We start from the raw sequence: 23651 nt of genomic DNA, 5'->3' as shown, positions 1-23651 counted from the left end.
TTATTTTTAAAGATGTGTGTCACAAGTTTTAGAGTTCCTTAAATCTCAATAATCTTCAATCCACTTCCCTTTCTGAAAGAGCATGAATATTAAAATCAAGATATATTTCTATATCCCAATTAAAAATCATGTGATCAATCAGCTGAATAAAAAATATTATCTTAAAGAATAAAAGTAGAGTTGCTATAGGAAAGATAATAAAAAACCAAATAAAGAGGCACAAATACCTTTTCTCAAATATTATCCTTACTGTTTCTTTCCCTCCCTCCCCCCGCCCCCATCTCATAGCTACACCCTCGCTGGACCTGATACCATTGAATGCCTGGCCAGTGGCAAGTGGAGTGGAAGTAACCAGCAGTGTCTGGCTGTCTCCTGTGATGAGCCCCCCCACGTGGACCACGCCTCTCCAGAGACTGCCCATCGGTTATTTGGAGACATTGCATTCTACTACTGTGCAGATGGCTACAGCCTGGCAGACAATTCCCAGCTGCTCTGCAATGCCCAGGGCAAGTGGGTTCCCCCAGAAGGTCAGGCTATGCCCCGGTGTATAGCTCACTTCTGTGAAAAACCCCCATCTGTTTCGTACAGCATCTTGGAATCTATAAGCAAAGCAAAATTTGCAGCAGGCTCCGTTGTGAGCTTCAAATGCATGGAAGGTTTCGTACTCAACACCTCAGCAAAGATTGAATGCATGAGAGGCGGGGAGTGGAACCCCTCCCCCATGTCCATCCAGTGCATCCCCGTGCGGTGCGGAGAACCACCGAGCATCATGAATGGCTATGCGAGTGGATCAAACTACAGTTTTGGGGCCATGGTGGCTTATAGCTGCAACAGGGGCTTCTACATCAAAGGGGAGAAGAAGAGCACCTGCGAAGCCACAGGACAGTGGAGTAGCCCCATACCTACATGCCACCCAGTGTCTTGCAGTGAGCCACCTAAGATTGAGAATGGCTTTCTGGAGGTAAGAGACTGATTAGCACGTGGTCCATGGCTTTCTTCACTTTCAAGGCCAGCCAGTGTGACTAACCTGGAATTCAAAAGCAGGGCCAGCCCGGCCAGCATGGCTCAGTGATTGAGCATCGACCTATGAACCAGGAGGTCACAGTTCAAGTCCTGGTCAGGCCACATGCCCGGGTTGCAGGCTCAATCTCCAGTGTGGGACATGCAAAAGGCAGCCAATCAATGATTCTCTCTCATCATTGATGTTTCTATCTCTCTCTCCCTCTCCCTTCCTCTCTGAAATCAAGAATATGGAATATAGAATAAATATAAATATATATATACTTTATTTTAAAAATCAGGGCCAGTGAACAGATTGTTGAAAAACAGAAGTAGCTAAATCTGTAGGTATTGAATATTGGAGAAAAGGTCATAGAGATATGAATCCTTCTAACATATTAGCTTTCTGCATTCTACTAGTATATACACATTTGAAGCACTTTATAGCAGTATCTCAACCCTAACTATTGTTAGAATAAACCAACTTTAATAGATTTTGCCTTATAGAAGTTATTCCAAGATGGATATGTACTTTATTTTATAGAAATAAGGTCAAAAGAAATCTATTATCATTTCTAGTTTTTAGACAAAAGATGGGATTAAGCCATCTATTCGCTATGATGCAGTTCTTGCAGGCTTGTTTTAGTGGGTTTAAAAGTAATTTTACTGTGATGGACAAAGGGTTACATTACACCCACACATGTCCTGCTTTCACACTAGTATGTGTCTTCTCATTAAGTCCATCAAGAAAGCAGGAAAATGTATTCCCTCAAAACAAGGGCCATTTTAAATAGACAATATTTAAATTGAACACCTTCTAAAGGCCAACACATACATAGTACCTGTTGTCCTTTATATTCAAAAGCAGCAAAACAACAGGAAGAGCCATTTATTTAAGATATTTGCTCAAATGTATTAGATTTCCTTTGGAAGAGGATTATAGTATATGTAAGGAGGCTTTCTTTATTCATTTAACAAATATTTCTGGAGCTCCTACTGGTGCCAGGTAAGCACTGGAAGTATAGTGTTTAACAGTACAGGTTAGGTGTGTAATGGCCTGATGCTGATGCATGTGAGGGGTGCCCAAGCAATAAATAAGTAAAAAGAACAAGTAATTATGTCCAAATACCAAGAAGTTCATTACAGCATGGAAGCTAGTCTTCACCTTTATCACTAACAAAGACCCATAGTAATCTTTTAAAGGTTTCATAACTAATTCATCTTTCGTCCCACCTAAAAATGAACTGTTATTATACACTTAGTTATTTGAATTTTGAGATCATGAATATTAAGTATTCTGTTTAAAACTTCAATAGTATTTTTTAATTTCCCTTGTTGGTGTTTTAGCAGCAGTTTTTTAAAAAGTATATTAAGAACGAGTATCAAACTCTGACAGTACTTTTACGACCATATCCATGAGAAATATTTCATTGGCTTTTTAAATTGTCTAATGAAATTAACAAATAAAGTATGTTTGAATGTGTGTTCACTCTTTCGTGATTAAAACAACGAACTATAGTGTTGCTTTGGTCAGCAAGATTTTTTGAACTTACGAAGTAACTTACAATTTTCAGTATTACTTTAAAAATTCACCCATCAATTTAGACAGTACTTATCTTTTACTTATGGGCTCAGCACTGTGATAATCATTTCTGCAGTAGTGATGACCTAATTTGACTTCCTACTGTCCTTTGAATTTATTTTAAAAATAGCATTTGGACCTACTGGAAAAAAACATAAATCCTTATTTGCTTGTCTTAATTGATTCATTTTAAATTAGGCATTTTAGTTTAGTTCGTTTTTACTATTCAGTGTATTTAGTTAATCATAAGATCTGTTATACAAATTGTACTTAATTGTTTCTCCCTGTCATGCAGCATGTCACTGGCAGGGTCTTTGAGAGTGAAGTGAGATATCGGTGTAACCCGGGATATAAGCTAATTGGAAGCCCTGTATTTGTCTGCCAAGCCAATCGCCACTGGCACAGTGAATCCCCTCTGTCGTGCATCCCTCTCAGCTGTGGAAAACCTCCCCCGATCCAGAATGGCTACATGAAAGGAGACAATTTTGAAGTGGGGTCCAAAGTTCAGTTTTTCTGTAATGAGGGTTATGAACTTATTGGAGATAACTCTTGGACATGCCAGAAATCTGGCAAATGGAACAAGAAGCCAAACCAAAAGTGTGTGCCCACCAAGTGCCCAGATCCACCCCTCCTGGAAAACCACCTGGTGCTGAAAGAGTTGACTGCGGAGGTGGGAGTGGTGATGCTCTCCTGTAAAGAAGGGCATGTCCTCCAGGGGCCCTCTGTCCTGAAATGCCTGCCATCCCAGCAATGGAATGATTCTTTTCCTGTTTGTAAGCTGGTTCTTTGCCTCCCACCTCCCCTAATTGCCTTTGGTGTCCCTGCTCCTGCTTCTGCTCTTCATTTTGGAAGTACTGTCAACTATTCGTGTGTGGATGGCTTTTTCCTAAGAGGAGATCCTACCATCCTCTGCCAAGCTGACGGTACCTGGAGCTCTCCGCTGCCAGAATGTGTCCCAGTGGAATGCCCCCAACCTGAGGAAATCCTCAATGGCATCATTGATGTGCATGGTCTTGCCTATCTCAGCACAGCTCTCTATACCTGCAGGCCAGGCTTTGAGTTGGTGGGAAATACTACCATCCTTTGTGGAGAAAATGGTCACTGGCTTGGAGGCAAACCAACATGTAAACCCATTGAGTGTCCAAAGCCCAAGGAGATTTTGAATGGACAATTCTCTCACACAAACCTATACTCTGGACAAACCATTACATACTCTTGTGACCCAGGCTTCAGGCTCGAAGGTCCCAAGACCTTGACCTGTTTAGAGACAGGTGATTGGGATGTGGATGTCCCATCTTGCAGTGCCATCCACTGTGACCCCCCACAACCCATTGATAATGGCTTTGTAGAAGGTGCAGATTATAGCTATGGTTCCATGATCATCTACAGCTGCTTCCCTGGATTCCAGATGGCTGGTCATGCCATGCATACCTGTGAAGAGTCAGGATGGTCAAGCTCCAGCCCAACATGTGTACCCGTAGACTGTGGTCTCCCTCCTGAAATTGACTTTGGGGACTATACTAAGCTCAAGGATGGTCAGGGGTATTTTGACCAAGAGGAAGATATGATGGAAGTTCCATATCTGACTCCTCACCCTCATCATTATCTGGAAGCAGTGGCCAAAACCTGGGAAGACTCAACTCCTGCTCCACTTTCAGCAAGCTTTCTACATGGCACCATGGTCTCCTACACCTGTAATCCAGGTTATGAACTTTTGGGGAACCCTGTGCTAATCTGCCAGGAAGATGGAACTTGGAACAGCAGTGCACCATCCTGCATTTCAATTGAATGTGACTTGCCTGTTGCTCCTGAAAATGGCTTTTTACATGTTACAGAGACCACCATGGGCAGTGCTGTCCAGTATAGCTGCAAACCCGGGTACATTCTGGTGGGCTCCGACATAAGACTTTGTCTACAGAATAAAGAGTGGAGTGGTGCTTCCCCACACTGTGAGGCCATTGCATGCAAAAAACCAAGTCCAGTTACAAATGGCTCCATCAGAGGAAACAACTACACATACCTGAGTGTGTTGTACTATGAATGTAATCCCGGGTATGTGTTGAATGGCACTGAGAGAAGAACGTGCCAAGAAAATAAAAATTGGGATGGGAATGAGCCAGTATGCATTCCTGTGGACTGTCGTTCACCCCCAATCTTAGCCAATGGCCAGGTGAGAGGAGATGAGTACACATTCCAAAAAGAGGTTGAGTACACTTGCAATGTAGGGTTCTTACTTGAGGGAGCCAGGAGTCGTGTTTGTCTGGCCAATGGAAGTTGGAGTGGAACCACCCCCATCTGTGTGCCTGTCAACTGTGCCACCCCACCTCAGCTGGCAAATGGGGTGATGGATGGCCTGGAGTATGGCTTTGGGAAGGAAGTGGTGTTCCACTGTCAGGAGGGCTACGTGTTGCATGGTGCTCCAAAACTCACCTGTCAGTCAGATGGGAACTGGGATGCAGAGTTTCCTCTCTGTAAACCGGTTAACTGTGGACCTCCTGAAGATCTTTCCCATGGCTTCCCTAATGGCTTTTCCTTTTATCATGGGGGGCATATACAGTATCAGTGCCTTTCCGGTTATAAGCTCCATGGAAGTCCTTCAAGAAGGTGTCTCTCCAATGGCTCCTGGAGTGGCAGCCCACCTTCCTGCCAGCCTTGCAGGTGTTTCACTCCAGTCATTCAAGGTGGAACTGTCAACAGAACAGATTTGGGTTGTGGAAAGACAGCTCAGCTTCAGTGCTTTAAAGGCTTCAAGCTCCTGGGACCTTCTGAAATCACCTGTGAAGCGGATGGCCAGTGGAGCTCTGACTTCCCCCGCTGTGAACACATGTCTTGTGGTTCTCTACCAACAATACCAAATGCATTCATCAGTGAGAGTGACTCTTTGGAAGAAAATGTGATAACTTACAGCTGCAGACCTGGGTATGTCCTCCAGGGCAGTTCACATCTGACTTGCACCGAGAAAGGGATGTGGAGCCAGCCTTATCCAGTTTGTCAGCCCCTGTCCTGTGGACCCCCACCGTCTGTTGCCAATGCAGTGGCAATTGGAGAGGCGCACACCTATGAAAGTAAAGTGAAGCTCAGGTAAGACCACGACTCAAAGTTTCCAACGGATGAGGGCAAAAGAGTTGTAAAATGAAAAGTGATTGGTCAAAATCACTTACTAGAGATATGGATTGCTCCAAGTTTGACTCCTACTTGGCCTGTAATTTGTGAAATTTTTAAAAAAGCATATCCACCTAATAAATGTTAGCTAATTAAATGGTTTAATTCTAGAGCCAGATTCTCTAGGTAGAAATCTCTGCTTGCTTGTGTCAGTTTCATCATCTGCAAAATGAGAATACAGAGAATGGCAGTACCTACTCATCGGGATGACTTGAGTATGAAATGAGTTAATATTTGTAGAGCACTTAGAACAGTGACTGGAATTTAATAAGTAAATATTATTTATGCTGAATAAATAAATGCAAAATTTTTAAATCATAGAGTTTTAGAGCCAGGTTGATTTGAATTTGAATAGCCATACTACTGTGACATTATAGCAGGGGTCCTCAAACTTTTTAAACAGGGGGCCAGTTCACTGTCCCTCAGACCGTTGGAGGGCCGGACTATAGTTTAAAAAAAAAACTATGAACAAATTCCTATGCACACTACACATATCTTATTTTGAAGTAAAAAAACAAAACGGGAACAAATGCAATATTTGTATTTGCATGTGGCCCCCAGGCCGTAGTTTGAGGACCCCTGCATTATAGTATCTAATAATTAGGATTAAATGAAGTATCCTATGTAAAGGACCTAAAACAGTGCTGGGCACAAAGTAAATACCCAATAAATATTAATTATGCTATATTCTTACTACTAGTTGAGTCTACTTTGGACTTTGTCTAGAATTTCTTTAACTATTAGCTGTTTTAGAATAAACATGAATTCAGTAGTGATATCATCTACAATGAAGGTCAATAATAACAACATTTCAAGCAACTTCAATCTTGGCTAATCCTTAATGTGGATAACAAAGGGTTTATCTGGTTATCATCTTGGTGTTTTTGCATGGCAATGCCTCCACCTGATGCTTGCATCAGTTTTGGTATAGCATACAAAATACCTACTGAGCCTTTTAATAGCATCTTACATTCAAGAACAGTTCACCAAGGGCACTGTTCTCTCCTTAAGGCATTTATTTTTGCTTATCTGTTGCAGATGTCTGGAAGGTTATGTGATGGATACAGACATAGATACATTCACCTGTCAGAAAGATGGCCGTTGGTCCCCTGAGAGAATCTCCTGTAGTCCCAAAAAATGTTTTCTGCCAGCAAACATCACACGTGTACTTGTTCATGGGGATGATTTCAGTGTGAACCAGCAAGTTTCTGTGTCATGTGCAGAAGGCTACACCTATGAGGGAGTTAACATATCGACATGTCAGGTAAGATCGTCTGTCTTAATTAGAACGTGTAAATGTAACTCATTGATATATATTCACACAAACAGTATCTTACTGTCCTAAAAAGAAAAAAAAAAGATGCCTCATGTTTCCAATCATGTCAAAGGATTTGAGAAATCTTTTGATAGAAATATAATAAAATACATCTTTCCAATATTCCTGTTTTTAAACTAACGAAAATACCAAGGCAGAGTTCAATAAAAAGAGGCAAAGTTCAATAAAATATTAAAATATCTATAACAAAATATTCATGAAAATTAGCCATATGGTTATATAGTCTACACATAGATATTCAAAAGAGTCTATGTATAGAAATGAGCCCTGATGATTCCAAATAGGTTTCCAGTTCTAGTAGAAAGATGGGAGGCTGTAGAAACAGACAGAAATTGGAGTCAGATTCTGATTCTGCTTCTTTTGAGTTGTGTGACTTTAAGAAAGTTACTTAAAATTTCTGGGCTTTAGTTTCTTTATTAGAAAAAAGTATAGAGCCCTAGCTGGTTTGGCTCAGTGGATAGAGCATCGGCCTGCAAACTGAAGTGTCCAGGTTCAATTCCGGTCAAGGGCACATACCTCGGTTGCAGGCTCCTCCCTGGCTCAGGCCCTGGTCAGGGTGTATGCAGGGGGCAACCAGTTGATGTGTTTTTCCCACATCTATATTTCTCTCTATCTTTCCCTCTCTTCCACTTTCTAAAAATCAATGGAAAGATATCCTCAGGTGGAATCTGTCATCCTAAGCAACACATATTTTAATTATTTCATGTTGCCTTCTCATGCATACATGTTTTTGTATGGTTTCAATCATATGGTTTGTATTTTCCTATGGATTTTCTATATATGATCAAATGTATACTAGTATATAGCAATGTTTACCAAAAGATACTTTTTAGAATGCTAGTTTTCTTGGGATTTTAACTGATGTTACTTGGGGAAAATTAAACATCTATGAGGTCAGATAACTTTGAGAAGTTGTAAAAGTAAACATGTCCTTTACTGTAGGATTTTTTAAAGCCTATAATATTATATTTTAATGAAAAAAGGACATTTTCTTCAAATTAATTTTTACATGAAACTTAAAAAAATATATACAGTGAAATGTCTGTTCCACAAATAACTGTTTAGAATACACTTTGGAAATCACTGATGTGGGGCACCTAATTTACTAACCCATTCTTCTACTGTTGGATAATGGTATTCAATCACACTTGGAATAAAGCCCAAGATCCTTAAAAAAAAAAAAAGATATCCTCAGGTGAGTATTAAAAAACAAAGAAAGAAAATATATAGTAATTCATATCTTGTATGATCAGTATGAAAAGCTATACAGATAACGAGGGAAAGTGTCTAGCTCAGCACTGAAAGCAGCCAACTCCCTAGGGCCATGGTTGGCAAACCGTGGCTCACGAGCCACATGCGGCTCTTTGGCCCCTTGAGTGTGGCTCTTCCACAAAATACCACATGCGGGCGCACACGTACAGTGCGATTGAAACTTCGTGGCCCATGCGCAGAAGTCGGTATTTTGTGGAAGAGCCACACTCAAGGGGCCAAAGAGCCTCATGTGGCTCACGAGCCGCGGTTTGCCGAGCAGCAGTTTGCCGACCACTGCCCTAGGGCATTCCCTTCTCCTGGCTTCCTGAAGTTTTACCAAAGAAAGAAAAATAAATCATTGATATGATCTTCCTTTGCTGGAGTTTGGGGTAGGGGGAGGAGGAATGCTGCATGGTATAGAGTGGCTTTTCCATTAAACATGGCTTTGAACTTCATCTCAAGTATTTTTAGGCTCTGTGACCTTGTTTTCTTTTTTACATATATCTGCCATTGAAAGGATTGCATTATTTAATATAATAAAGTGTCTAGTATATGCCTGCCATATAGGAGGGACTTGAGAACTATTTCCTTCTCCTTCCAGTTTCCCATTTGTAAATCATGCATATTCAATGCTTTGTTGCTGCCAAGCCTAAAAGCAAACTTGCCGGGAATAGGAACATCAAAGTGGCCATGGTCTCAAAATTGGTAGAGTTCCAGATGTTCCCTCTTAGATTTAGAGATGAAGCAGTTTGAGGGGAAACTTTTTCAAAGACCCTGAGCCTTCTGAACCAAGCAAAGCCTCAGCACACTTACAGGAATCACTCAATGTCCTCCCATTGAGAGTGTGTGCACGAGGAGATGGCCTCTCATGTGCCCGAAGGACCCTGCCTTACAGGTGTCTGTGCTCGTTTTCCCAAGTCAGTAATTCATTTACTTTCTCCACACATAGCATGACCCCTAACCTTCAATCAGCTGAGTTTTGGTTTAGTTTTTGGTCTGAATAGACCCTTTCTGAATGTTTAAATGTATACATTGTATAAAATTATGTTCGATGCCTAAAATATTTTATTGTAATATAACAAAATGGTCCTGTGGTTCATAAAACAAATGCATGAAAAGATCAATATGAATTCTGAAAAATGAATACTAAATAGGACTAGCTCCTCCTGAAATTCAGACAAATTACAGAATTACAGAACTCCGGTCAGTGTGGTGTTGGTGCAAACCTAGGTAAAAGGAAAAACGAACAGAAGAAAAGAAATGAGTCAAAAGTAGATCATCACAAGGCAGTAGGGAAAGGAATAATTAGTAAACAAATTATTCTGATACAGTTAACTTACCGTTAGGGAGAAAATTAAAATGTACCAAAATAAATTCCAGATATAGCAAAAGAAAACAATATTATCTCATTTTAAAAGTTACTAAAAAAATACCTAGAATGATTAACTCAGAAATATTGAAGCACTATATATAGTATAAAATTAGATACAATTTATATTTCCAACATTAGGGGAATGGTTGATTATGATGCAGGCATATATGTATACATAATTACTTCTTGCTGATAATGTAGAATAAAAGGCTTTGCCTCAAATCCTGTTTTAGACAATTATCCAACTCATGAACTATTTCCTCAAAGAAGACAAAACTATTAGCAAGAGAATAACAGTCTAAGGAAATATCTGTGCCTACTTCACTTTACCTAAAGAGAGGGCTGAGAAATGTTCATTCTAACCATGATGGTCGGGAAATAAAGCATATGGGTGTATGTGGATATACGTACACTTTTTTAACTATGTGGCTCCAAAATATATAATAGAATGTTTTCAAGTATTCAAGTTGGAATGGAGAAATGGAAGCCATCTTCTTAAACTTTGAGTGGTATGCCTAAAATTTGCTGTTTCTCATAAACTTTAAAATACAATGTAGAATTTTGTGAAATACACGGGTGCATTGGTATGTCACAGAAACCACCCAGCCCTTAGGCATCATAATGAAAACATACTCCTTGCTGCTACTGGTTTTTTAATGGATTTTATTAGGGAGAAAATGCTTATTTTATATGCTTAAGAAATGTCCAACATTGTTTAGTAATGACTATAAAAACTATATAATAATTAATGTGTTTATCAAGGCCACAGACAGTAAGTAGCAGAAGTAGGACCAGATTCTAGGTCCTTTTGACTATCATTTTGGAGATCATTTGGCTATGCAATCAATATTGACATATTTCCTCATTCATACAATTTAACTCCTAAATATAACTCACAATTGTTATTTGCTACTTAGCTTGATGGCACCTGGGAGCCACCATTTTCTGATGAATCTTGCAGTCCAGTTTCTTGCGGGAAACCTGAAAGTCCAGAACATGGATTTGTGATTGGCAGTACATACAGCCTTGGAAGCACGGTGATTTATCAGTGTGAGCCCGGCTATGAATTAGAGGTGAGCAAACAAACCATCTAACCAGAATTCATTTGTTTTTCCAGTCTACTTGGGAACATGTTTAGTATTAGCACTGATTTGTTTCACTGATTTTGGTCCTAAAATATTCCTTTATACTTTGTTGCCTCTTACACTAATATTTTACAAGGAATACTTAAGGTGACTTACAATTCTAAAAAGCAAAGTAAGTCTTGAATTAAAAAAAAAAAAATCAAAGCCATGTAAAGGGAGTAGTATGCCAGCCATAAGACTGGCACTAAGCCTGCGTTTCAGCCGTCTGTTGGTCAGACTCTGCAGCAGGCAGTCCATCTGTCACCCTGGGGAGCTGACCATAGGGATTTAGGTATGCAGAGCTAGGGTTTCCTCAAGCAGTGGGCTCAAACACCTAGACAGGTTCTTGATTGAGATGCCAGGTTTCCACATGGCAGATCTGGCCTGAAAAATCCTCACAGCAGTTCTAACCAAGGACCAGGTTAGGTCTCATGACCCCATCAGCAGCACCTCCGTCTCCCTAATTACTTTGGTAGGAAGGCTGCAATCAGTTTTGATGAAAGCATGGCGATATCATCCAACTTAGAAATTTAAGAAATCTGTCTTACATTTCAGAATGGTGTCATCTGGTTTCTCAGGAAACTCTTCCTCTCTGTTCTTATTGTTGTCGTGGTATTTAAATGTAGGTTTTGCAGAACTATTCATTGCCAGTGGTCTGTTAAATTTGTATAGTGCATTCCATTTTCGGACCACACAATCAAAGAATTGTCATAAGATAGGTCCATGAACACTGGAACTGAGCTTATACGGATCTTGTTCAAATTCTTCAAAAGATTGGAAAATTATAAGAAAGAAAAGATAATAATAATGTAACAGTTGGTTGGCAATTGGAAAGTTGTTTTTGAAACCCAGTTGTTCTTCATGGAGAGTATTCATTTTGCAATTGTTAAGGAAAAAAGGTAGTATAAGATTTAAACAAATCTAGAAAACTAGTGGGTCATTAAATTTGAGGAATTAGGTAATTTGAGGGAATGTCCTGGTGTTAACTGCAAGATTGAGAGAGGTGCTATAGCAATTGTTCTCACTCCACGTTATATGTTAGAATTACCTGAGAAACTATTTTAAAAATACATTAATATCCAGGTACTTGCAGAAATAACTGATTCCAGGTCTGGGACAAGAAGTGTAAAAGATTCGCTTAGAAAATCTTGTCACATGAGACAGGAAAGAACCTATCAAAGGTATTTTTGTATTTTTAACAAGGGACTTGGCCCGGCCACAGTGGCTCAGTTTACAGAAACTGAGGAGCCACCTGAACAAGGCTCCCACAGGCAAAAAGGACACCATTTTAGCATCAATAGGACAGTAACTTCAATGGACTGAAACACATCAAATGTGTCGTGACTAATACTAGACCTACGATAATGCTAAATAAATGTATTGGTAATGAACAAACTCATTATTTTGAAAACAGACAACAAAAAGGGAAGAATGTTTTTCCATGCTACCCAGACTGCTAAATCACCAAATAGTAGATGAAGGGGAGGTTCCCCTTTAGATAAGTATTCCAGGTAACAAATTATAGAATATAAATCCCAGAATTTGCAAATCATGCCAATTAATGGATTTAGGCCATTATCATCAAAGCTGTTCATATTAGGGAAAAAAATAGAGGCAGCCAGACATTTTGTGCCTCATGGTTGTATAGACACGCCATTATGTTTCTTAAGGTGTGGTTTAAGAGCCACTTACTTGAGAATCATCTGGGAAGTTATAAAAAGGAGTGGATATTCATAGGACAAGACCTTCTAAACCAAATAGGACTTGGGGATTTTTTTTAATATATATATATATTTTTTATTTTAGAGAGGAAGAGAGAGAGCGAGAAACATCAATGATGAGAGAGAATCATTGATCGGCTGCTCCTGCACACCCACACCGAGGATCGAGCCCACAACCTGGGAATCAAACTGTAACCTCCTGGATCCTAGGTCGACCCTCAACCATTGAGCCACACTGGCCGAGTGGGATTTGTAATTTTAACAAGTAACCTATATACCAAAGGTCAGTAGAAGGGAAAGTGTTTAAGAATAGGGACTTGGCCCAGCCGCAGTGGCTCCATGGTTGAGCGTCGACCTATGAACCAGGAAATCACAGTTCGATTCCTAGTCAGGGCATGTGCCTAAGTTGTGGGTTTAATCCCCAGTGTGGGGTGTGCAGGAGGCAGCCAGTCAATGATTCTCTGTCATTATTGATGTTTCTATCTTTCTCTCCCTCTCCCTTCTTCTCTGAAATCAATAAAAAAAAAAATAGGGACAGGTCTTCACTCTTGCTGGATGAAAATGCTGGGAACCAGCCGAACCTCTCTGAGCCTCTATTTCATCCTGTCTATGGTAGAAATGCAATAACCACTTTTGCAAAGTTATTGCAAGGGCTGGAGATAAAAGAAATAAAGTGGTGAGCATGGCCCTTTGTGCATTGTCTGAGTTTGTTATAGGGTACTTATTATTATTACTTCCTATATTGGTGTTATTACCAAAATCAGACAAAGCAATTGAGACAACTGATGTTAAATTATTTGACTATGTAAATAAGTTGTCATTTATATGTAAGGTACACAATTCTTTGGAACTATCTAAACCTCAAAAATTTTATTTTGCATCCAATCTTCTTGAAATACTGGATAATAAATGAAAATACAGAACTCAAAAATGGGGTAGTCATGTTATAAAACCATTGCTAGTAAGCAATAAAGTGGTTGCTTTGATTCTAAAACTTAATATAACTAACCTAATTGTTGATTAAGCAGGTACATTAAAAAAATTTAATGCTCATCTAGATCTAAAATTCCAGCTACATTCATCCAAAGCAAGATATGAACAGAAACAGAGAGAGAAAGGAAAGAAGGAACAGTGTGATAAAATTTGCAGCTTACTGAGGAGGGAATCAACAGATGGTGTTTGATTTTTTTACATCAATAGTTACAGAAAATAGATTTGAGTTTTTACTGGCATAAAAATCATCTTAGTCAAAACAGAATATTATTATTCAAATCATTAGAGGAAAGAGAACAAGGAAAAATATTACTGAGAAAAATACTAAACTATTAATTAAAATTAACTACTTGAGTATAGTCTACTCTGGAAGAGCCCACATCAGTGGGGAGTTAACTGGCTTTTATGACTTGGCATATACTGCCTCAAAATTAATTTAAAAAAATAATTCACAAGCTAGAATAATATATTTCCCTGTGCATACATAAGTACATAAGCCTAGAAAAAGTATAGCAAATATGAATGGTGTTTATCTCTGGATGAAGAATCCTGGAAAACCTTCTATTTTTCTTGTACGTTCCAAACCTTCTACAATGAACACGTATTGGTTTTTCAATAAGAAGAAAATAATGAATACATCATTTAGGAAACATTTAATTTTATAGAATGAATTATTTTCTTGGAAAATCAGGACAGTGTCATTACATCAAAGTCAATGGAATTTTAACAGGTAAAGATGTGTCAGTAATTAATCTGAAAGCTTAGAGAAATATTTTGAATAGATAAATAAGGGTGAAAGGTATCAGTGAATCCAGATAAAAACCAAAGTAGAGGTGATAGGTTCTTTACAGACATCTTGCTAATGTTGGACACAATTTTAAGACAATGAGATGTCCAAAGGACTATGAGCAATGAAAAAGCATGTGACAGAATTCAGATGCTGAAGTTCATATATTCAACTTAGAGTCAAACCCCTTAATACCTTACTTAGAACCTGATCTTTTTTTAACTCATAATGTTTCAGAATTTTATTTACTGTATCTTGTTTATTATTCCAGAGATTAGGAATTTAAAGCATGAAAAGAATTATCATTAGAAACATTGATGATTACCATCCTATATAATAAAAGCCTAATATGCAAATCGACCGAAGGGTGAAACGACTGGGGGAATGACTGGTCACTATGACATGCACTGACCACCAGGGGGCAGATGCTCAACGCAGGAGCTTCCCCCTGTGGTCAGTGCTCTCCCACAGGGGGAGTGCCACTCATCCAGAAGCTGGGCTCATGGCTGGTAAGTGTACCGGCAGTGGCAGGAGCCTCTTCTGCCTCTGTGGCAGCAGCAGCGCTAAGGAGCAGCAAGCTGAGCAGTAAGGAGCAGTGAGCAGGCAGGTGGTAAGGAGCGAGGGGTCCTGGACTGTGAGAGGGCGCAGGCCAGGCTGAAGGACCTCCCCCCAACCCCCCACCCAGTGCACGAATTTCATGCACCGGGCCTCTAGTCCTATATAATAAAAGGCTAATATGCAAATCAACCAAACAGTGGAAAAACCGGTCACTATGATACGCACTGACCACCAGGGGGCAGACGCTCAATGTAGGAGCTCATGACTGGCGAGTGCAGCTGTTGTGGCAGGAGCCTCTCCTGGACTGTGAGAGGGCGCAGGAGGGCTGAGGGACCCTTGCCCCTGAGTGCAGGAATTTCATGCACTGGGCCTCTAGTAAAAGATAAACAAGAAAGAAGCAAAGACTAATAAAAATTGTAACAGAAATCAAAGAATAATGATATATAAGCCTATAATAGCTATAGGGGGCAAACAGTCTGTATACTCCCTAAGGGTAATAGGATATTGAAAAATATACAAAAAGTACATTTAATATAATAATTATAAATAATTTTTCAAGTAAATTATATTCATTTTACTCTATTTCACAAGGCAGGAAAGTAAATTTTGGAAAGCTTTTACCCAAAGTATTTAAATTTTTTTTATTTTTTGTTAATCCTCACCCAAGGATATTTTTCTGATTTTTAGGAAGAGTGGAAGAGAGAGGGAAACGTGAGAGAAATATATCGATTGGTTGCCTCCTGCATGATCCCTGACCAGGGCCTGGGCTGGGGAGGAGCCTGCAACCAAGGTACATGCCCTTGACTGGAATTGAACCTGGGACCCTTTAGTCTGCAGGCCAGCGCTCTATCCACTGAGCAAACCAGCTAAGGCGAAAATATTTAAAATTTTAAATGCTTGTGCCCTTATTAGGGTAAATTTATATAGGATAAATTGTTGAAAAATTCAATCCTCGTACCAATAAGATATCTTGGCATGTGTCATGTTCAAAGATACAAAAAAAAACAACAACACACAATTTCATTCTTTGCTGTACCACTCAAGTATTTTCAAAATAATTTTAAAATATACTCGGCAAATATACCTCCTTGACACCTCAAACACATTCTTCAGTCTTTACTATTGGTTATAACTAGTCGTCATTTAAAGAGAAAGTGAAACAAAGCTTGCACCTTAATTACACTAGTAAGCCAGGATATGAATTTTGAAGTAATTTGATGAAAACATTTTAACAACTCTAAATCTACCTCTTAAACTAGGTCTACTTAATGAATTTATTAAGCATTTCAATGCCAAGATAGTCAAGTTCACAGCTATGATTACTTTGCATTCCCTTACTATCTTTCCATTGTACAGTTATGACCACGTTGATGACTTTTTTTCATTGATTCACAGGGGAACATTGAACGTTTCTGTCAGGAGAACAGACAGTGGAGTGGAGAGGTAGCAACGTGCAAAAGTAAGTCAAATGGCACTTAGAGTCCCAAAAATGATATAGGAGATACAGAATAACAATGAGACAACAATGTCTTTACAAAGCAGTTTTGTAATTTAAAAAATTGACCTCGGACTTTTGCTGAAGGACATCAAATCAATAAAAGGGTCAAAAACTATAGTTGATGCCCTGACCGGTTTGGCTCAGTGGATAGAGCGTCGGCCTGTGGACTGAAGGGTCCCAGGTTCGATTCTGGTCAAGGGCATGTACCTTGGTTGCGGGCACATCCCCAGTGGGGAGTGTGCAGGAGGTAGCTGATCGATGTTTCTCTCTCATCGATGTTTCTAACTCTCTATCCCTCTCCCTTCCTCTCTGTAAAAAATCAATAAAATATATTTTAAAAAAACAAAAAAAAACTATAGTTGAGATCATTGATTATGTTGGAATAGAGCACAGGATGACTAACTCTGGAATAGTTAATTATTGAATTTATTTGCATTTTGTGTTTTTCCCCCAGATAATTATAAATTAGAAAGTCTAGATCTGTTGGTGTTTGGTGACAGTACTGACCAATATTGACATCTTCCTAAAGTGATGTTGGCACATATGTTAAATAATTAAATATTCACATTTTTCATGGAATTTTACATTAACTTATTTTATGGGAAGAGTCAAGTGTATTTAGCAACAAAGACCCATATGATTCCTCTGCCAAAAGGCAGTGTATTTAGATACAATAATTACAAATCAATCAATGTGAAAAGCTTTTAAATATTTTTTTCTCTTAACAATCCTGGGGGAGTCATCAAATTTTCACACTGGAAGGGGCCTCTTAACCAATCTAGTCTAAGCAACCTTTCAGGTGATCTAGCTTAACTAGGCTGGACTACATCAATATGAGTAAGATTTATTCATCTTGCTCAATGAGTACATGGGGCTAGGAGAGGTGAAGTGACCTGCCCAGTGTCATAAATTAATTTGGTGGCAGAGCTGTGACTGGAACTTGAGGTACTTAAATCTTTGTTCACTGTCATTTCAAACATACCTTCTGGGGTAGATTAATCAATTGATTTCATTATATATAAATCTTAAGTCTTTTAGGAAATATATGGCTGAAATTCAGTAGAGGTTATATGATTTTTTTGTTCTCAAAAAGTTATATAAATATTATATAGAAAAATATTTTTTTAAATATTGAGTAACATCTCAAGTCACAGAATGGCATTTTTGTCTCAACTGTTTATGATCAAAAAGTGTGTGCATGTATAAGGGAGGGGAATAGGGAGGGGAAAGGAAATGGGTATGCCCGCATAGGAAATGTGAAGAAGTTGTTTCAGTTTGCAGCAGGTTTTAAGTCAAACTACAATGACAATGGTTAGTCTAGTTTCTCTCTCTGAAATGCAAGATAATGATAAAAAGCTCTACTTGAATCCTATTTTTTTCTGGTTTTCCTCTTTCTAACTATTAAATCAGATTATACAAGTTATTTGCAAAAAAATGGCAGAAATAAGCAAAAAAAATAATAATAATAGTTTTAATCCCACCACTCATGCTGGGGCTGACCAGCAGACCCTGACTGATGGATGAATGATTACTCTAACACATGATTCTGTGAAAGAGAGGGCTAAGGGACTGTCTGGCTAGAGAAACCAGATAGCCCCTTTCACCTGTCTCCTTAGGCTTTTATTGTATCAACAGCTTGAACTAATATTAACTATTAGTTACTATCAGTAGGGTAAGCATCCTTGAGAAGACATATGCAGTGTCCTTTAGGCAAAGACGTCTAAAGACTAAACAAAGATTCCAGTAAACACCCGGGGGCTCAGACTTGTTTGGAAAAGTCAAGGCAGGGTGGTTGTCTTCAGCCGACTCCCCCTAGAGGTCCCGACCTTTCACAGTTTTCTCCTTACAGATTTTCCAACCAAGTTCCCTGCTTCCCCACACACTCAAGGTTAAAAACTATTGCTGAAACCGGTTTGGCTCAGTGTATAGAGCATCGGCCTGCGGACTGAAAGGTCCCAGGTTCGATTCCAGTCAGGGGCATGTACCTGGGTTGCGGGCACACCTCCAGTGCAGGAGGCAGCTGATCTATGTTTCTAACTCTCTATCTCTCTCCCTTCCTCTCTGTAAAAAATCAATAAAATATATTTAAAAAACAAAACAAAACTATTGCTATTTTGATATACTGTATTGTGTGCTTTTTCCCTAGGCATATAAAAAACACAAAATATTTTTTGGAGGAAATAGTGCTCACACTGAGCATCCTAATTTGAAAGATCCTCATATAATATTTATTAAATTATTAAATAGATTGATATCTGTAGCCATCAGATTTCAGGGAAGCCTGTTCAAATGCATAGGATACCCTAGAGCAGTGGTCGGCAAACTGCAGCTCGGCAAACTGCGGCTTGCGAGCCACAACGGCTCTTAGGCCCCTTGATTATGGCTCTTCCACAAAATACCGACTTCTACGCACTGTACGTGCATGCTCGCACATGGTATTTTGAGGAAGAGTCACACTCAAGGGGCCAAAGAGCCGCATGTGGCTCGCGAGCCACAGTTTGCCAACCACTGCCCTAGATGGTTCTCTTCAAAGAGTGGCCTATGGAACCAACAGTATCAATAGTAGCTGGGATCTTGCTAGAAATGCAGACTCTCAGGCCACACCCCAATCCCACTGAATCACAATTAGCATTTGAATGAGATCCTTAGGTGATTCCTGTGCACATTGCAATTTGAAAAGCAGTGACTTGGACCTATGGTTATTAGCCTTCCGCACATTGAAATATTCTTGGAACTTTGGAGAATCCTTTGCCCAGTCTGCATCCTATACCATTTAGGTCAGAGTCTCAGAGGGTAGGATCCAATATCAATATGTTTTTGAAGCTTCCTAGTGATTCTTGGGTACTGACCTAGTTCAAGTTCATGGTCCAAGGACTAACCAGGCTGAAAGAAACCCAAAGAAGTCAGTTAGCATCTATATAATCAGTGGCTCTTAATTTTGAGTCAGCATGAGAATCGTTTGGGGAACTTTTTAAGAAATATTAAAAGCAAGACCACAACAGAGATTCCAATTCATTTGGTCTGGAACAGGCCCCTCAGCATAAAGCTTCCCCAGGACCCCTGTGTGCAGCCCAAATTGAGACGCACTGGTCTAGACCACTTCCCCTACCTTCACCAAGATCATCAAATTAAGACTCAATCCCATTTCTTAAGACTCTAGAAAGAATGGTCCTGTTATCCTCCAAGCACATTCCTGCTAATAACAGTTCTCACATGTGCAAAGCCATGCTTTGTAACTGCTCTAAAACTAACCATCCATTTATGGAGTCTATATCCTTAGAAGCCATATAAAATGCTCCTTATCTGAATTTTTGGTCAGGCTCATGATTCCTTGTGCTTTATATTTTCCTATTATATTTTACCTTCTAATAATTTTTATCTTTTATCTCTCTTTAGAAGCAGTATGACCTTGGTCAAATTATTTCACCTCTCTGAATCTCACTTTTCTTCAACTGTGAAATGACATCATCTCAGAGTTGTGACTAAGAGTGTAAATGTAGCCAACAAACAAACAAAAAGGACACTCAGTTACTTTTAAACTTCAGATTTAAAATGCCTTTTAATATAAATATTTCCCATGCAATATTTGAGGCATGCTTATTCTAAAAATTTATTTGTTGTTTATCTGATATTCAAATTTAACTGACAGTCTGTATTTTATTTCTAGTTGTAAGAAATACATTTGATAATGTCTGGAAAGCTCTTGGCCATGGAAACAATTTAATAAATGAGAATTCCTTCACTCATCCACATCCCCAGCCGGCATTATACATAACTACAGCTAGAGTCAATGGGGCAAAATAGCAATCTTTAATTGCCTGCATGTATTAATATAAAACTTATGCATGCTGGGGTATTTGCTTCTTCAATGCCCCTGTCAATGTGCCTCACACCTGAGTAGGCTATAACATTTTATATGGTGCATTGGGTACCTTTAGCAATTATAGCAAAAGAAGGAAAGAGAATTGGGAGATGCATTTGATCTGAAGCTTTTCTTTTTTCTTTTTAGAGATCAGTTGTGAAGCTCCACTTGAGTTCCTGAACGGGAAAACTGAGGTGGAAAATACCACCAATGGCCCCAGAGTGGTGTATTCCTGCAACAGAGGCTACAGTCTGGAAGGGTCGCCCGAGGCCTATTGCACTGAAAATGGAACCTGGAGCCACCCAGTTCCTCACTGCAAACGTGTGTGTTGACTTATGATCAGAAAGGTTTTAATCAGATTCGGTTTCTCGATGAGTTCCCCAAATGTCTAAATCATAGTGGGAACTCGGTGATAAGAGAGATTGGCCCAGAGAAAGCAATCTGTGCATACCCAAGCCACATACTCTGCAGTGTCTTAAAACCTGCTTGTGTTTTCTAACATGTCTCCTCTGCAAAGCAGCTTTTATCAGGTTCCTTAACTGGTTACAAGTGTAAGGCACTAAGAGAAAAATGCAACTTAATGAAAAAGATTTGACAGAAATGTATGTATAGTGAATTTGGTTGAGGATGTAAAAGGGGTGAAGAAAAAAAATCTGCTAAATGTGGAATATGAATAAAGTATATATAAGCATCTTATCTAATAAAAGAGAAATATGCAAATTGACCATACCTCCACTACATTCACAAGCCACGCCCATAAGCCACGCCCATAAGCCATGCCCATAAGCCAATCAGAGCGACTATATGCAAATTAACCCAACCAAAATGGCGGCCGGCAGCCACAGAGCTGGAGCAAGCAGGAGGCTTGGTTGCCCCGGTGATGGAGGAAGCCAAACTTCCTGCCTGCCCTGGCTGGCTGTGACCTCCGCTCAAAGCAGCAAAGTTTCAATTATAGAAGATAAATAAATCCCAGATACTTGCTTCCAGCCAGCCTCCACTGGGAGCTTGGGTGGCTTGGGGCTGTGGCCAGCCTGCAAACAGCCATCAGCCCCTCACCCAGGCTGGCCACACCTTCATGGGGTGAGGGTCCCCGCTGGGGGGCTTGGCCAGCCTGCAAACAGCCATCAGCCACTCACCCAGACTGGCCAGGCACCCCAGCGGGGACCCCCTCCCTGAAGGGGCTGTGGCCAGCCTGCAAACAGCCATCAGCCACTCACCCAGACTGGCCAGGCACCCCAGTGGGGACCCCTCACCCTGAAGAAGCTGTGGCCAGCCTGCAAACAGCCATCAGCCCCTCACCCAGGCTGGCCAGGCATCCCAGCAGGACCCCCTCCCCCTCCCTGAAGGGGGTGTGGCCAGCCTGAAAATGGCCCTCAGCTCCTTATCCAGGCTGGCCAGGCACCCAAACAGGACCCCCACCCTGATCTGGGACACCCTTCAGGGCAAACCAGCTGGCCCCCACCCATGCACCAGGCCTCTATCCTATATAATAAAAGGGTAATATGCAAATTGACCCTAACAGCAGAACAACTGGGAATGACTGGTCACTATGACACACACTGACCACCAGGGGGCAGACGCTCAATGCAGAAGCTGCCCTCTAGTGGTCATTGTGCTCCCACCAGGCTGGTGGCTCTGCTCAGCCATAAGCCAGGCTGATGGCTGCCAGTACAGCAGTGGTGGTGGGAGCCTCTCCCGCCTCAGCAGCGCTAAAGATGTCTGACTGCAGCTTAGGCCTGCTTCCCGCTGGCAAGTGGACATCCCCCGAGGGCTCCCAGGCTGCCAGAGGGATGTCTGACTGCCAGCTTAGGCCCAATCCCCTGGGTAGCGAGCCTAAGCCAGCAGTGGTCATCCCCCAAGGGGTCCCAGACTGTGAGTGGGCACAAGCCAGGCTGAGGGACCACCCCGAGTGCACAAATTTTTGTGCACCAGGACTCTAGTTAATACATAAAGATAATCTATATATATAAAAGGCTAAGTGACCATCTAGCCACTAGGTATGACTCACACTGACCACCAGGGGGCAGACGCTCAATGCAGGAGCTGCCAAATGACAGCAACTTTGCAGAGTGCCCTCTCTCACTCCGGGACTCCTTGGGGGATGTTGGACAGCCGGTTTCAGCCCGATCCCCACAGGCCAGGCTGAGGGACCACACCAATTGGAGGGACCCTGCTCACTCTGCAGATGCCCTGCAAGCCACGGTGCTGCCCCAGGTGTGGCTGGCTGGCTGGGAAGGGACCCTGGGAGGTTGGCTCCAGGGCGTGTCTGGCCGATCTCGCCCAGTCCCACCCCACTGGCCACCTTCTAATTAATTTCCTTTCAATGTGCACAAATCTGTGCACCCGGCCACTAGTTAGTTATAACCACTGGAATGAGAACAATATTCATGAGCAAGGTATAAATTGAGAGAGTTCTGGTTAAAGTGCTGTAATACAGTGACTGAGCCTTTAAGATTCATCTGGCAATTACCTCCCTCACAAAGACTTCCTTTGTGCCCATGGAGGGAAAAGAAAGCACTGAAATGGCTTGAAATATGCGTTGATATGTGTGTCACACATTTGCAGTAGGAAATTGTTCCACTATCATTTCCCATTTTTCCTGTAGACCTGGAAAAATGAATCAATTTTTGTCAATAAGCCTTGCAAACTCTACAGTTTCAGTTCTGATACCATTAATAGCAAGGTCTAAAGTCAGATTCATTCACTTCGATGTGTCTGATGACCCTCTGGTTCATCCTTCTGAAGGATGTTCAGTAAAAGGAAGTAGAGTGACCATGAGAAGCATTTACTCTATGCCTTAATATTCTCCAGATAGTAAGAGAATGTTTGATGCACTCCTTGCTTTCTAGCATGCCTTTGTTTCCCTAGGGCGGATCAGAACCAGTCTAAAAAATGTTGTGGGCCATAATCAAACACTATTTAACTTGCCCTCTTAGAGGTGTAGGACCATGTGTTAGTGGTTGGATACTTGGTGTTTTCAGATCTTATCTAAATAATTTATTCTCCCAAATAATTTCATGGGAATGCCAAACGAGTCTGTGTCTATTGTTTGAAGCTCTATATTTTTAAACCTCTTAGAGGGCTCATCCTGTGCCTTCAAAGAAATTAAGAAAAGAGGGGAAATAGCAGTAAGCATTTTCTTTTCTTTTTAACAGCAAACCCATGCCCTGTCCCTTTTGTCATTCCTGAGAACGCTCTTCTCTCTGAAAAGGAGTTTTATGTGGACCAGAATGTGTCCATCAAGTGTAGAGAAGGCTTCCTGCTCCAGGGCCAGGCCATCATTACCTGCAACCCTGACGAGACGTGGACACAGACAAGTGCCAGGTGTGAAAGTAAGTGGACAGGTGGAGTCCAGTTAAATACATTGGTTCAGGATGTTTTCTTATCTTTGTGAGACTATTTTTAA

The 23651-nt window shown here is 40.6% G+C and overlaps 1 protein-coding gene across 1 annotated transcript in view; it reads left to right on the top strand.

Moving 5' to 3' along the window:
• SVEP1 (sushi, von Willebrand factor type A, EGF and pentraxin domain containing 1) overlaps positions 1-23651 on the top strand; it is a 147910-nt gene that overhangs the window by 108648 nt on the left and 15611 nt on the right. The window contains exons 37-43 of the mRNA XM_081103278.1: positions 289-961; positions 2877-5662; positions 6782-7007; positions 10620-10775; positions 16281-16344; positions 20393-20566; positions 23401-23577. Coding sequence (XP_080959404.1) covers positions 289-961; positions 2877-5662; positions 6782-7007; positions 10620-10775; positions 16281-16344; positions 20393-20566; positions 23401-23577 — 4256 coding nt within the window. The remainder of the gene's footprint in view (positions 1-288; positions 962-2876; positions 5663-6781; positions 7008-10619; positions 10776-16280; positions 16345-20392; positions 20567-23400; positions 23578-23651) is intronic.

This window comes from Myotis nattereri (assembly GCF_964212035.1).
Source record: "Myotis nattereri genome assembly, chromosome: 12".
Taxonomy (NCBI): Eukaryota; Metazoa; Chordata; class Mammalia; order Chiroptera; family Vespertilionidae; genus Myotis; species Myotis nattereri.
The sequence above is the reverse complement of the archived record's forward strand: the minus strand, read 5'-3'. Positions and strand labels throughout refer to the sequence as shown.